The following is a 16,905-nucleotide window of genomic DNA, read 5'->3' on the forward strand; positions in this document are numbered from 1 at the left end:
CTTCCTCACCTTGCGTTCAGTTCTCTGCATGGGGAACGGACGCAGGGAGGGCAGGAGAAGACGGAAGAGGGACAAACAGAAAGGTTGAAAGGGAAAGTGGGAGAGGGAGAGATAAGCCGCTAAAAAACTGTTAGCAAACAGGACGGGAAAGAAAGAGAGAGAGAGAAAACATGGGAGGAGGGCGGCCAAATACAAAGACGACAGGAGAGGGATAGGGACTAAGGCAGAAAGGTGGCTGCTGGGTGGAGAGGGGAACAGCGATAGAGGTGTAACCCGGGCGGAGGTCTCCCCCAACTTGTCCCCGCCTCACTGCCTCGCTGGACCATCCATCAGCTGGACCAACATGCTTTGCAAACACACAAACAGCAGCTGGGAGCGATGGGGAGATCGAGCTCTCGCTCCCTCATCGCGTCCATTAAAGGGGGTACCCTTGATAATGTGACTCCCCTGCCTGACTTAGGTGGGATGGTGGGGTTGTTTGCTGTATAGGCCCACTTGTCGATTTGACCATCTCTTGTATTTGTGCTTTACTCAGATGTATTGTGGTTGTTTTAATTTTCCTTTACATTTATTGGTATCTTTGACCGGGACATTATACGGTAAAAAACATTCATGTTAATGTTTCAGAGTTACCCGGGAAAGCTAAATCACTCATGGACACACAGGATCTTTGTCACTAAGGGCAATAGGTAGAGAAGATCTGGACGTCATGTACAATATTTAGTACAAAACAGAAAAACTTGTCAGTCAGGAAACTTCTCATCCGTGAATCGTTTTGTTTGGTTCAGATATCTTGATAGGATTGTGATTGGTTACGTGACCTGCAGCTGAATGTTTGCAGCTTTTCATTCTCCTGAGCCGAGCATACAAAGGACTCACTCTCATACCGACGGGAACGGCTACCCTTCCAACAACATGTACATTGAAAACACTCACAGACACACACACACACACACACACAGCAATCTCAATCACCCCCACGTAGAAGCTGTCCTTCACTTTGACTGACAGATAAATATGCTTCAATTGACTCATTCCCTCCCTTACAGAGCTCGCTCTGTCCACCATCCCATCCTTTCCCTTTTTCCCCTCCTGATGCGAGTGGGTGGGGGGTTGTGTGTGTGTTTCTGTGTGTATGTGTGTGTGTGTGTGTGTATAGATGCTGTTTCCTGAGCCAAGGAGACCCAGGTTTGGCAACGGGGAGAGAGAGAGAGAGAGAGAGAGTGGGTTGCTGCAGAAAATTACTGTCATTCAGAATGAGACACACTGATTGTACACACAAATACAGACACACATGTACACAGACAGAGGCACACATACATGCACACACACACACACACACACACACACACACACACACACACACACACACACACACACACACACACACACACACACACACACACACACACACACACACACACACACACACACACACATGCAGATGTATTTAAAAACAAATGCCACACACACACAAATAGCAGTTAGTAGAGGGGTAGGGAAAAGAGGTTTGAAGTGGGCTTTTGTGTGTGTGTGTGTGTGTGTGTGTAATGTGTGTGTGTGAGTGTGGATTATAATAAAAGAGAGAAGTCATAAAGAGAAAGAAAGAGCGAGAGAGCGATAGAGCGAGAGAGCGATAGAACGAGAGAGCGAGAGAGCAAGAGAGAAGCCCCCACAAGGGTCTATTCTACCTGCAGCAGGATTGATTGGCAGTCTGTTGAGGAATGCCAGGCTGGGCCTGAGCTAAAGAGTTTACAATTGCTGGTCAGCCCAATCTTTCTGCTCTCCCTACTTAACCCAGAAACCCTATAGCCTCGGCCACGCAGGACAAAATGTCTCTTCCGTACCAGGAAAATACTAAATAGGCACGAAGAAGACACTCGCAATCTTCGCTGACAGTGCATATGTGTGTGTGTGTGTGTGTGTGTGTGTGTGTGTGTGTGTGTGTGTGTGTGTGTGTGTGTGTGTGTGTGTGTGTGTGTGTGTGTGTGTGTGTGTGAGTGCGTGCGTGCGTGCGTGCGTGCGTGCGTGCGTGCGTGCGTGCGTGCGTGCGTGCGTGCGTGCGTGCGTGTGTGTGTGTGGGATCATACCTAAAGAGCACCCAGTTATTATTAAATGCTTCAAAGCCGATAATAAGCAATTCCACTGGAAGTACATCCCCAAACAAAGTCATTCATGAAAGCAAATACATTAACTTTTACATTGTGTTTTCACACACACAAACGAAAAGCCAGCTAGGTCCTTTTATTCGGTTTACCACTCACACTGAAATTCCATGCACATGTATAGACTAATCTCGGCCCAAATGGCCTCCTGTTATGAACTGTGGACATCGTTAGCAGGGCCGCTCTCTGCTGCCCAACACAAACAGATCGTAGGTATCAGTTTCACGTCCACCCTAGGATGGAGGGGAGAAAAACATTTGGCTCCGCCTTTTCCACTTCCCTGTCCCCCACCCACCAGCCGCCACCACCCAACAGTCAGGCCCCGCAGCGCTCAGCCCGGCAGGCCTCCTGGTCAGAGACCTTACCGCCCACCATGGCTTTGACCGTGATGACCCAAAAGTTGGAGCCGGCAAATCTGTGCCTTTCTTTCTTAAAACCTTTTTTAGTCTTTTGACTTGCTTAGCCCTATGTGCAAACACAGCTGTGCTCCGGGGAGGCAGAGACACCGGCCAGGGAGAGGAAGCCGACCAAATATTTGTGAAATAAAAATAAAATACAGACAAGGACGGCGAGACTGCTGTGTCTGTTGTCGATTCGCAGAAATTTGAGATATTCAAGTGTTTGTGTTAATACATTCATGTCAAGTTTGTTTAGCACATTTATTTGTTCTATGCTGGATATCCTCATTGTATTCCCAATGTGGGTGTGTGGGTGTTTGTATATGTGTCTGCGAGTGAGTGTGCCTGTGTGTGTGCACGAGTGTGTGCATGAGTGTGTGCACGAGTGTGTGCGCGAGTGTGTGTGCGCGTGTGTGTGGGTGTGTGTGCGTGTGTGTGTGTGTGTGTGTGTGCATACCTCGGTCTGCAGTGTGTTGGACCGCTGCTCCTTGGCGTTCAGCGACTCCTTGAGCACGTCGATGTGCTGCTTGGAGTCTGAGTTCTGATTGGTCAGCGTCTCCAACTTGGTCTGCACCGCCTGCATCTCAGACTCCTTCTTGTTTAACTCCTGCTTCAGCTGGTCAATCTGAATATGACACACACACACCAGATCAGGCAAACCGCTTATTATAAATGTATGTACACTAAATAGTGAAAAGAGAAAAGTTTTACAAAATCAGATCCATGCAACAGACGTCTAACATGCTTCATGCTCACACAAATGCACATAAAAACAGCATGCATACATCAGGATGAATTATTAGAAAATCTCCACGTTTCACATACAGTAAGCTATAACGAAAGAGTGATACTTACAGAACATTTTAGCTATACTTCAAGTGGCAATCTCAAAGATTTTCCCAGAGATACAACCGTGTCACCAGCAACACCAGTTCGTAACCTTCAAAAAACTGCAAATGCAACCTTTTTCATGACCATATACTCGATCCGCATTGTGTTACCTCATTCAGCGATAGATAATGACCTTACAGATATTGAATCACATGAAAATCTTTGAGATTGCCACTTAAGCACATTCACTTTTTACGGTCAAAAAGAGGCGAAAATACGTAATGCTGAACTTAAGTAAACAACAAATGAAAACTACCACAATACAACTACTGTTGGCCTTTGTGGAAACACAGCAAATCACAAAGATAGACGCAGTGGGAATATACACAGCGAGAGACAGAGTTATGAGAAGCTATATTACACTCTAATAGCTGGCAGATTCCTGATTGTTTTAGAAATTGTGTAATTTAAGGAAAACGGCCGTACAGAAAAGGACACAAAACCACAGAGTAAATCAAATGGACCCTAGGAAAGTTTTTTTTTCTTTCTCTGGGCTGAGGGTTAGATATGTGCTGGGGGAGATTGTCATCTCTGCACCGGAGCCAAAAATGTACGAGGTTGATTCTGAGGGAGATTTCTCTAATTGTGGTGCTGAGCGGGCCATACGTCATTCCAGGGGAATTCTGACGGGGCCAGAATGGAGCCGTCAGCCCTCCGCCCGGGACACAGAGGAGGACTGCGGAGTGAGGTGCACGCAGGGCGGGTTTTTTGTGGAAGAATGAGGAGGAGAAGAAGAAGAAGAAGAAGAAGAAAAAAAAAACAGAACGAAGAAAAGTACAAGAAAGGGAAGGAAAAATAATGGAGCAACACTAAGTCAACATGTAAAACACAAGGAGAGCACATTAAGCCTGTGATTCTGATCGGAGGAGGTGGGGGCTACCCAGGGACCACAAGAGGGCACTAAGGGGGCTACCGTGAAACAGAAACGTGATTCATATAAAACACACGTATGAAAACACTTAATGTGATTTCATTAAGTGTGGTCAAGATTTATATCTAAGCTTTCTGAGTAGTTGTATAGATTATGTACATCTTTGGATGAGGCCTCTCTTGCTTTAAGGGAGCTTGCGAAGAAAGAATGCAACAGCCGAAGCGACCTGTTGAAGAGGTCATGGAATAGAAAACACTACATGGGACAGGGGTTTAGAAATAAATTCATCAAATAAAGGAAAAATAAGGGGAGGGGATGGGGTGACAGAAGAAAGGGGAGGGGGGGATGAAGGGAAGGGGAGAGGAGGGAGGGGAGGGGGTGATGGAGGTAAGGGGAGGGGAGGGAAAGGGGTGATGGAGTGAAGGGGAGAGAGGAGAAGGGAGGGGAGGGGACGGGAGGAGGTGATGGAGTGAAGGGGAGAGAGGAGAAGGGAGGGGGGATGAAGTGAAGGGGAGAGAGGGGAGGGGAGGGGGTGAAGGAGGTAAGGGGAGAGAGGAGAAGGGAGGGGGGATGAAGTGAAGGGGAGAGAGGGGAGGGGAGGGGGTGAAGGAGGTAAGGGGAGAGAGGAGAAGGGAGGGGGGGACAGGAGGGGGTGATGAAGGGAAGGGGAGAGAGGAGAAGGGAGGGGAGGGGGACAGGAGGGGGTGATGGAGGGAAGGGGAGAGAGGAGAAGGGAGGGGGGGATGGAGAGGATAGGGAGGGGAAGGGATATGAGGAGAGGAGGGGGCAGGGAAGTGGGTGACAGAAGGGAGGGCTGGAGGGGAGGGAGGAGAAGCGACTACTTCTGGCTGTTCTGTGATCCAGGGTTGCTGGTAGGGGTGCTGGTAGGGGAGGAGGGAGGAAGGAGCTGCTCTGATGGATCTCTGAGGCACGCACAGGGGCAAGGCCTGCTCCTACAAGGACACAAAAGACACAGGCCACAGCGGACTCTCAACCACAACACGCACAGAGGAATACCACGAGCAACACAAGGCAACAACACACAATTCTCCATCTTCAAGGAGATCAATAAATGTCAAAAAATGAAATCCAATTTGGTGTATATGGCCTCAGCTGGTTGGGGCAGACGTGAACGCTGGGAGAGACATTCTTCTGCTCAACTTGTCTTCTCAGGAGACCATTTGATGGTGTGGAGCAGATCAAAGCCAGGAAAGAGAAACCGGAGGGGGCAGAGATGCTGTTCTTCTCTTCTTCCTATTCCTCCCAACCTCCACCCCAACTCATCTGTACTGCCGTTGAAAGACCAAGACCTTGCACACCACCATGACATCAGCAGGAACCGGCAGTCTGTCTGTGTATGTGATTTAATACCCGTTGAATTAAGTGAGGGACGCAACGTGCTCAGTGTCTGAGTTTTGAATGTATATATGTGTGTGTGCACGTACGTGCGTGCGTGTTGCTCGTGTGGGTCCCTGTTTGGTATTTCTTTGTGACTGTATGTAGAAATATGAAGCCTGGGAGAGAAGGAGGGGGGAGAGGGAGGGAGAGAGACAGACAGACAGAGGAGGCCATGGCTATGATGTATATCATCAGAGAGCCCTTTCCCCTGCCCTTGTAGGCTCATACTCATCTGTCAGAACCCCTTTCATTGGAAAACATCCTTTTATGATTGCATCAAGAAGACGTTCCCTGCCCGACAGAGATCAGCGACCCCGGCCATCACACACACTCAGCAGGCCCCTCTGTGAAACCTTAGCCTTAACATGGAGCCCATACACATACACCTCGCCGTGTGTGTGTGTGGGGGGGCTTTTATGGTAGAGAGCAAAGAGAGAAAATTCAACAGAGAAGACGAGAGAAGGAACCAGAGAGAGAGAGAAGGTGCGAGTACGAACCAGAGTGAGAATGGGGGAAGGTGCAAGAATGAACCAGACAGCTAGCGAGAGCGAGAGCGCGCTCGCGAGAGAGAATTTGCACACAGGTTTGGATTCCGATGAATTAACCAGTTAACCCTCTGAGAGGGTAACCCGAGAGGGCTCTTGTGCCAGCACTACCTGCCAGGACAGTAAACAGACACCTCGGGCTGTAAGCTGATAGCACTGTTTGTTGCAAGGTCATGCTTCAGATACAGAACAAAATAATTATAATCTGCTGATCACACAGACGCACTACCAGAAATGAAAAAGAAGCCAAGCCAAACGAATAGAAATTGGGTTTGACCCAACGTGTCGAACATAACACTCAGCCACGAAGAAATGAGGCAGGTATCAAGTGTGCGAACCCATCTTTTGGCGAGATGAGAGAGGATGAGTGCATGCCACACACACACAGAATATCATGCAACCGGTTTGTTTGAGTCGGAGGAGACTTGGTCGTCTGCAGCCAGGTAAACACAACATCCCCCAAGACGCTGACCATGCATAAACAACACGGTGCACTGTCTTCCGCGTCGCGCAGAGCTGTGCGACGCCCCGCAGCCCATGGCCTCCCCCGGGGTTGGGGAAGGGTTGGCGTGTCGAGGGTCTCTACCTTGCTCTTCATGAATTTGGAGTGACTCTTGTAGACCTCCACCTGCTTGAGGTCGTCATGCCTGTCGTCGGGGTGCATCGTGCCGCCCGTCTTCAGCATCTGCACCTCATCCTCCAGGTCACGGATGTTCCTCTCCAGTGACGAGATCTTGGTGCCCTGTGCGGGACGGTAGGGTGAGCAACGGGGGGTACAACAGCCGGAGGCCGTCAGCTCAGGATCTTCTGCGTGACCGCCGGCTTACTGTCAGGGTTCTGGGCGAGCGGCGACTGATGACGATGAAGCGCTCGCAGACATCGTTGCAGGCAAGAGTGACAGAGCAGTGCAAAGCACAGAGACACCCACACACATGCAAGAGACCGGAATACAAGGAGGTCTGGGGAAGCCGGAAATCACTTTGAATTGGCGGTAATGAGTTCAGGTCAACATTGGCTGAGAAGTACAAACAGAAGGGGGCCGGTTCTTCCAAAGCAAGAATCTAAAGACGTAGCCCGTTGTGAACATAGACAATGCCTTTATGCACAAATGCATGGCAGCATGTCCGTGTTGTAGCATGTATTATGAGGAGGATTAAGTAAACAGTGAGCATGCATGTCTGTGTAAAGATAGGCATACATATCTCGTTTTCCCTCGTTGTCCTTTTCTTATCTAATAAAAAGGGAGCGCATGCGCCCCGATAGTCTCTCCGTCCTGTCTCCCCACACTGTCTTTTTATGTTTCTTGGACGGGATGTAACTGGTAATTTCGTTGCTCTGTTCTTGTGATAGTGCAATGACAATAAAGTCTCTATCTCCCTATCTATCTATCTATATTTATATGGCAATGGTTTGGGTCGGTGTAGAAAACCCGTTGAAACTGAGATATTCGAGGAGCCCGGTGCATTCCCGTTGCAGCGCTTCTACAGGGAATAGAAGGATCTGTCAGGGACTGGTCCCGGGGCATGTTCAGCTCCATAGGTTTGAGATGCAGGTTAAATGGTAAACCTTGGAAGAGACGGGAAAGGTAATCTAATAAATGGAAGCAGACTGCATGATGCCATCGGTGGAAAAACCACAGACAACATGCGAGCATCTGACCTTTAGTACAGGTCCCTGACATCAGCCCCTGTGCAGCACACGGCCGCTTGTTGCATCGACCGATGCATACAAACAATGAAGCAACGCATAGGCACACATGCATGAGAAATGACTCACACAAAGGCACACATACCCCCATGGTAGAATTAAGCATGCACAGATGCCCATAAAACCTGGAGGACCCCTCATTAATAAACATATATTCCGGCAACGCAAATACACACATTAACACACACACACACATACAGATATGCACACAGATAAAGACAGGCCATGTTATCCATTCCTTGGTTATTCCTTATGTTTTGTACTGGTATCATGTTACCTTAAGAGAGAGCATGTATGTACAACCAACCCTTTTCACAGATCCTCAATAAAGGGTAAAGTAACCTACTGTTGCTTTCATTTTGCTATGAGGTCTGTTTTATTTATGTCTCTCGCCGTTAAGACACCTACTTACAAAGACGCTGCATTGGCTTTTGGATAGTTTTACAATTATTTAAGATAAGAACAATTATTTATTATAATTTGTTAATATAAAAACGACTCATTGAAATATCAACCAGCTCCCCCCTTTACTTATGTTGAGGCCAGTCTTGGCCTCGCTAATATGGTGGCGACGTTGACGTATTGCAGCAACGGGCCAAAGCAGTCAACGTGGCATACATGTATGTCTATGTGTCGTAGCACCATCATGGTGTACTTGACTACGTGAATAGCGGTGCACCACTGCCATAACTAAATGAAACAGACCCATAATTCAACTTATAAACTAGACCTGTGTTTTTCCTACCGTGATCAGGGTCTGCCGAGATACAGAAACACAATCAACCAACAAAACAATACCTACAGACGGACTATAACAAGCATTGAGGGATGCAGACTGGTACAGCTGCTGTAGTAGGTAAAGACTAGGAGGACACTATATGTATAGGATGTATTTTCATGTTCCGGTGACAGGAGAATTTGGGAAACATGCACACAGATTACTGTACCTGCCAGATAACATCAGGATCAAAACAGAAAGGGGGATTGGTGGTCTGAAATGACAATAAAAAGGTACACACACTGCTTAGATGACACTACATGACAGAAAGGACAGCACACAGTGGAATAGAGGAACTCACATTTCAACACCAGCATCTTGTACTATGTAAGCAACACATACATTCCACATCCTCACCAGCTAATGCCACTGCCTCCCTCTCTTCTCTCCTTGATCAATTTTGCAGTCAAATTGAATTTGTGACTTCAATGGGTCCACTCCATTGAAGCTATTCCAGTCTTGCACATGTGTAGTTTGTTAATAGGCGGACAAATCGCAAAGTATGTGCGAAAAATAACTGTGGTTTTGCAGTAAAACAACTACTTTTGGAGCAAACATGTGCTCCATGCGTGGGTGCTCGTGTGTGTGTGTGTGTGTGTGTGTGTGTGTGTGTGTGTGTGTGTGTGTGTGTGTGTGTGTGTTTGCCCATGCACTTATGCCCATATGCGTATGCACACATGTGGAGTCAACTGCATTTTTCACAGCTCTCCAAGACTTCAAAGGGCTCTGATGCTAGTGAAAGCTTCCATATGTGACATTTGAAACAAATTGAATAAGTGCTCTACTCTGCTTGGCCAATAATGGACTTACCTTGGGCATGGCCCTCATACTCTAAGTAACAGCAACGCTCTAACTTTGTGTATGCGTGTGTGCCTGTGTGCGTGTGGCCGTGTACGTGTCTAGCTTTGTAATCCAATCCTCCCCATGTAACAGCAATATTGATCAATGATTTATTTCATTCTTAGCATGACATTGATATCAAACTCACAAGCAACTGTGAGTTCAAGCTTCAATTTGGAGTTGAACAGATGAATACTCTCTGATATTTATTTGTGTAACCATATCCACTAATACTTAATTTCATTATTTTCATATAATTTTTTTGTAATTAATCGTACTCTGTGTTTACCTTGGAATTGGCGGGCCACTTCATTGAAGGCTGGAAAGATCTGAAATGCGTCTGATTGTGGCTGTTTAGCTTGTTATTATTTGGCTAGCTTGTTGCTATTTTTGTTGATTGCTGCTATTGAACTAACTTTTACCTGCTATTTCTGCAGCTTGCTGTCATTTGGATAGCTTGTTGTTATTAAGGCCCCGTCCACACGAAGCCGATTTCATGGCGAAACCGCAAAGGTCTTGTACGGTTCGGCCTTCCGTCCACACGAAGCCGGCGAATCCGCTGACCGAAACCGCAAACTTCTGAAACCACCCTCGGAGGTGGTTTCAAATCTACCCGGTTTCGTTTTGGATTCGTGTGGACGCCTGAAACCGACTGAAACCGTAAACCATGACGTCATCGCCCCACCCCTCGACCCTCTAGCCAATGACTGTTAAGCCCGCGGAGTCTCAGAACTCACAACAACAAGGATTTCTGTAGCAGAAGCAGCGCTCCTTATAGGCCTGGAAAGTGTACTACAGCGTTTCTACAGATCTACCCGGTTTCGCTTGGCTTCGTCTTTACGGAGATACTGCGAAACCGGATAGATCGAAACCGTAACGGCTTCGCCTGTTTCGGCTTCGTGTGGACGGGGCCTAAGATAGCCTCTTGCTATTGCGCTACTGTGTAGCTATTTGCATAGATTGCTGCTTTTTAAGTATCTTATAGCTGCTAATTATATAGACCTAGATTTTTGTCATTTAGCTAGCTTGATGCTATTTAGCAAACTTGTTGCTTTTTGCGTTGTATAGTCTAGTAAGTATTTAATAGCTACTATTGATGTTTCTTGTTGTTATTTTGCTAGCTTGATGCTATTTACCTATCTTGCAACTCAAGCAGCTTGTTGCCCTTTAACTAGCTGACTTCTCAGGGATGCAGATCGGTGGTCCTACCTTCATATCAATGACGGTTTGCAGAGCTCTGGTTTTGGCCTGGTCGGCCTGGTTCCTCCGGTGGAGCTCCTGGGGAGGGACCCGGTAAAAATAAGCCTGGCGGCTCATCATCTGTAAAACTCCTCTCCCAATAATTCAGATCCAAACCTGGTTCTGTTTCCTGCCTACGCTACTCTCTCCGTCGTGGTTGTCTTGGTTCCTCTGGCTGTTCTTTATCCTCTACATTTGAAAATAATTATCAAAAATCATCTGATTTTTGTTGGTGGTACCACTCCAGCTGGTCTCTTGAGACACATTCAAACTCAAATCCGATTTTCCCTTGATCTTTACTGAACCTCCTGGCTCAAACTATGCGAATCTTAAGCTCAGTTTTGGAGCAGTTGTTACTATCTGTCAAAAGCTATTTTTTTCGATCTATCTATCAATCTATCTATCTAGCCATTCTTTTTGCCTCCGTCCATCACCCATAACATGTCGTACAAATCTTCCGTCTCTTCTATATTTCTCCTTGATTTTCTCCCTCGCACCTGGTTTCTGTGTATCTCTGATATCTCTAAGCTCTCTTAGCAACACTTTCTACTGGCACATGCGCAACAAGCTTCTACTATAAATAATGCACCGACAAACACTCATGCCTCCCAATTGCACACACTTGTTGAACAGAGATACAAAGGCAAAATAGACAGTTTAAAGACACACACAGAGAGACTAAGCTACAGGATAAATACTATTTGGACTACTATGGCTTACCAGCAAATTGGGGATGCACGCCCCCAAACCTAACTACGGGTGCTATTGGAGGACTGGAGGTATAGAGTAGAGAATGAGATAACAGAATGAGTTGTACCTCAGTGGAAGGTGGAGGGTAAGGGTCACTCCCTCCTTAGGGTGAGCCCTGGAAATGAGACACAGACCCAGGGAATGATGAGAGGGAAGGAGAGAGAAATGGAGAGAGCGTGAGTGTCAATAGGGGATGGAAGGCCAACAGTGAATGGCACAGATGGAGACATAGAACTGATATGGTGCCGAGGATGGTGACCATGATGATGACTCCCACTGCATATGACGCTTAAGCCCAGAAGAAAGATGCTCTATAAGGACACACATGATGCATCATGGAGCATCGCATTTGAGAACACAGGCAGGCAAACCGAGGAGAACAACAGAGGCGATATCATGGGAGTGGATATAGGTGTTTGTGGTAGTGGAGGTGTAGGTGATGGGGGTGGTGGTGGTGGTGGTGGTGGTGGGTGGCAGGGAGGTTGTGTGATGATTGGGTTTTGCAAAGTGAGCCAGAAGACAAGGGGCTTATCCGGTACACCATGTCGGCCTACTGATGAAGGCAGGGATTACTGCTGCCAGTCAATGGTCTGTCCCCGATAGATGGGTCTGCATCACACCCAACCTATCCTTCTCTATCCCTCTCTCTTTGTTCTGCACCTCTGGCTCTCTAGCCCAGGGATCAAGAGAGAGAAATGGCTAGACTAGAGGGTTTGAATCTCAGCCAAAAATGTATTGGCTCCATCTTCAATGTCCACAGCCTACCTTTAACCCGAGAGGGCCCATATACGGGCAACGCCCACTCCCCTCTAATGCAGATGACATCGTCATAAGACATTTAAACATGTGAGAAAGGGTGTGTCATGCGTCACACTCCTAGAACGATTTGGTTCTCAGTCTATCAGCACCACTGTTTGCTAAACAAAACTGCATTCCTACCCCAAGCTAAATATTAATCATGCTACAACGAGAGTTGGGTATTTCATAACTGTGCACATGCACATGCACAGCAATAGCAATCTTAGATGTCATTCTATCATTATGAACTGTATTTCCTTGTGAAAGCTGAGACTCCACTGATTCTAACAGACCATATCACTCTCTGACCAAAACTCTCCTAACTATAGGCCAAAAACCATTAAGAACCAACTTGCCTTTTTGGAATAACCAAAAAAAATTTTTTTTTGTCATCAAAGTTGTGTTTGATCTCATAAAACCACCACAAACGGATAATCCAAAAGTGTTTCACAGGAAATAGGTAAATTGCCTTCGATCAGAACACACAGTCTTTATCACCATCTAGTGGCCGTATGGCGCTATTGCGATGGATTGGCGTACCGTCACTCAATTCTACTCGCCCTGACCTTTCATTTCAGGGCTCAGATGTCAAAATGAACAATGAGTTCACAAGATATCCACCAGTTGTTTTTTTTCATCACGTGTATATTTTTTTCATTGGTTTGCATGGGTATAAAGATATATATGTACAGAATACAGTTCATTCTGTCTCTTCCGTCACTTCCATCTATCTATCGCTCTCTGAAGTGTTCTTTTTGCCATACAAAGAGTGACTGTATGCATGTCTTTATTATAGACCAACCTTACGGGGAAAAATTAATTCATGAAAGTCTCGTCATTAAAGAATGTGTTCTCTGCTCCACATGTGTCTGAGCAGCGCCGCATATGGAAAGAATAGGATCCCAAGTAACACTAGAGCAATGACGGCCTGCATCCTGAACTGAGGATACGGTCCACGGGTTTCACTCCAGCCTGGAGGCTATGGTGTCATGCACAGGGACACGCACACACAAAGACATAGGTGCATACAGACATACAGCACATAGACACACAAACTCACACGCAGACACAAACGCAGACGCAAACACATGTATGCATAGATGAAGTCACGCACTCTGAATCAAACACAAGCATACAGGCAGACACACACCCATAGACACCTACCCATAGACACACACACACACACACACACACACACACACACACACACACACACACACACACACACACACACACACACACACACACACACACACGTGCACAAAAATGACAGTCCTACAGACATTGCATTTGCTTCCTTTTTCTCAATGCTGGAAAATAAACCACCCTGATAAGATGATGACTGATGGAGCGGCAAAGGAAAAGATGAAAGATGGATGTTCATGACAGGAGGGGAGAGGAGGATGAGAAGAGGAGATAAGGTGGGGAGAAGAGAAGAGAGGAAAGGAGAGGAAAGCTATGGATTTTATTTATTTTTTACTTTTTTTTTTTAATAGAAAGGGCAGAACAGCTGGATACATATCTGTATTTTATTTTAGATTGGAACATTTTCTTTTTGACCATTTTGTGTATTTTTTTAAGGCAAAATTTCAAAGTTCTCAGAGTATTTTTTGGGAGAGACATGCTGAATAAATAATCGTGATTTCAATATTGACCAAAATAAACGTGATTATGATTTTTCCCATAATCGAGCAGCCCTAGTTATGAACCATAAGACCCATATTTGTCGAGAGACCCGAGCGACATGAACCTACATGTCTTTAGAACATACTGGGCGTTGGGAGTTTCCTGCAGGCTACGTTTCTAATGTTTCATAGAGAGTTTGAGAGGGGCTATATAGGAGAAAGAGAGGGCTTGCCAAAAACAGCAGTGAGCCTTCCCGAAGCCATTCATGCTAAAGAAAAAAGGAGAACCATTAGTGCTGCTGCCTGCCCGTGCCTTAAAGCAGAGCATCCAGCACCAAACACACTCAGTCACTGATCCACTGAGCCAGAGGTCTTCCCTTACCAGGGGCCCTCGCCCCATTCACAGCCTCAAGAGGCCGCTTGAAATAGGCAGCGCGATGTATATGAAAGAAGATATACCATCTCAGAGCAAAAAATCAAGTGCATGCAGGTGTGTGTTTTTTTATGTGCACTGCATCAATGTGCATTGTGTGCGTGTGTGTGTGTGCTTGTATGTGTGCATGTGTGTGTGCGTGATCGTCTGGCATTAGGTCAGGGCTGGAGCAGACCAGTGGTGTGGTTGTTATTACGTTGTCCACAGGGACCAGGCGGCTGGGGAGAGTAAATGTGTGTGTGATTGTGTGCGTGTTTTGTGTGCGTGTGCGTGTGTGTGTGTGTGTGTGTGTGTGTGTGTGTGTGTGTGTGTCCATGAGTTGGTTGTTTGTCTGTACATATCAAATCAAACTTTGTCCGTCTGCACTCACAGTGTACTGTATATCCTAGGATAGCTTCATGCCTTTTTTTGAGGAGTTCTGGTACAAGACCCCCACGGAGTGGATATTAATGGTACTGCGCTCACTATGAAGCTGCTGTCTGTTCTGCTCTTTATACAGAGGTTAACCGCTTCATTAATTCTGGCTAACCCAAAATCCTGACAACCTTTAAATGAAGTACATTTGCTTCGAAGCACATTAGAAAATAGAGTTTTCCAAAACACTCGAAAAAAATCCCTGATCCATGATTATATTTAACTATACACCCTAAAACAATAATTTTCTCTAGGCACAGTTTAAATCACAATAATTGAGACAATTGAAATCACAGTTGTAATCAGAATAATTGTCTGCAGATTCCTAGATTCTTGCAGACAGGTGTACTGGTCAGACCAATGAAGGAACGTGCCTGCACATGTTTCTATGACAACCGTTTGCAGCTTAGGGACATCCGTCTGACGGCAGACTAGGTTGAACAGCAACATTCCGGTCAGACGGCGAGCAGAGAGAAACCCACCAGATGCTGTGGTCTGACAGTACACATCAGCAGGTGAAGAGCGATGGCCAAGCACTACTACTGAGACACACAGCCTGTGTGTGGCAACAAATCATCCACACACAAGAACAGACTGCCGGTCGAAAAAGGCGAGCCAAATGGGGAGAACCGTTTATCTTCAGAATCTTCTTTTTTTTTCTCTACTGTATACAACACTGAATCAATTTCACGATAGTCCTTTACTTTGACTCTTCAATCATTTGGGATTTACTTTATTTTTTTATCAAAAATGACTAGCGGTCCATACAGTGTTGTAAAGAGCATTAGTTTGGGTCGTTCTAAAGGCTTCCCTACAGGTATACTATTGGCTTTGGGTATTGAGCCAAGAACCTTTCTTTCCATTGCGAGAGGGACACCGATGCCACTTTGCAACGTTAAAAATCTAACATCAGCATTCATGTTTACAATGCCCAACCCCCCAAAAAAATCCCAGAGAGTTCCCCTCAACAAAGCCCTCCAGTAAGGAGCACGGGGCACAGTCCTCTAAGAAAATAATGGAAGGCAAACGGGAGGTGCTAATTTCCCTTCATCCAGCTTGATGAGCGCCCGCTAGAGAGCACCCTGGCAGCCCCAGAGAACCGTGTTTGAAGGATAAGTAGAAGGGCAAGGGGAAGAGAAAATTAAGGCATTTATTATCCAGACCCAAGCAAAACAGTCAGGGTCATTTGAAGGAGAGGAGAGGCTGCGGTAATGGGAGGCAGTTGTGCTGGTTTCCTTTAGAGCTGATCAAACCAAGCAAAAAAATCAGTTCCCCCCTAACAGAGGCAGTACATAGCTCTGCTGCCACCAGCTCCTTAGAAAGTGCAAACACAGGGCCTAATAACGGCCCTATGGAGATATAAAGCTAAGAGCTCCTAACTAACATTGAAATGTTAGTGAGGTGCCCACGTTTTAAAGTTCTTAACCCAGGAACAGAAATGGGTCACTCAGTTGATAGACAAACTGAATCTGACTTTAAATTAAGCAGCTCAATTTAAAACTACAGAAAAATGTTGATCAAGACAATGTACTTAAATTCACAATGCCCCCAATTCACACCTTCAGATAAAAGCATTTTGAATAAAATACAAGCTTTTTCAAATGACTACCAAGTAAACCATATAAATATCATACATACTGAAACTATAAAAAGAATAATTTCAAGAATATAAATTATAGTTACCCTGACCACTCTCCCCTGACCACACCAGCACACATAAATACAGGCACACACAAAGACACATGCACACAATCACACAGACACACAAACACAAACACACACACACACAGACAGACACACACACATGAACTCACACACATACACACACACACAACCACACAAATACACACAGTTCTACCTCAAGAGCAAAAGGGGAAGAGAGGAAGTGATCCAAGAACAACAGTCCCGTCTCTCCTCTCAATCACGGCGGTCCGTGTTTTTCCTCATTAATCATATCATTAATATCAGACAAACAAACTCTTGTTTTTCTACCTTACAAAAACACCCTCTGTCTATGCCTCTCTCTCTCTCTCTCTCCCTCTCTCTCTCAACA

The 16,905-nt window shown here is 46.0% G+C and overlaps 1 protein-coding gene across 8 annotated transcripts in view; it reads right to left on the reverse strand.

The window, feature by feature from the left end:
* LOC132454941 (ERC protein 2-like) overlaps positions 1-16,905 on the reverse strand; it is a 49,991-nt gene that overhangs the window by 22,971 nt on the left and 10,115 nt on the right. For 4 of the 8 annotated variants that reach the window (XM_060048622.1, XM_060048614.1, XM_060048560.1 and 1 more), the window contains 5 exons: positions 10,803-10,871; positions 8,923-8,967; positions 6,855-7,010; positions 5,168-5,278; positions 3,021-3,188 (listed from right to left, as the gene is read on the reverse strand). In XM_060048622.1, the coding sequence (XP_059904605.1) occupies positions 3,021-3,188; positions 5,168-5,278; positions 6,855-7,010; positions 8,923-8,967; positions 10,803-10,871 (549 nt within the window). The remainder of the gene's footprint in view (positions 1-3,020; positions 3,189-5,167; positions 5,279-6,854; positions 7,011-8,922; positions 8,968-10,802; positions 10,872-16,905) is intronic. The other 4 variants (XM_060048590.1, XM_060048580.1, XM_060048598.1 and 1 more) reach the window with 4 other exon arrangements.

The sequence above is a fragment of the Gadus macrocephalus genome, chromosome 1 (genome assembly GCF_031168955.1).
Source record: "Gadus macrocephalus chromosome 1, ASM3116895v1".
NCBI lineage: Eukaryota > Metazoa > Chordata > Actinopteri > Gadiformes > Gadidae > Gadus > Gadus macrocephalus.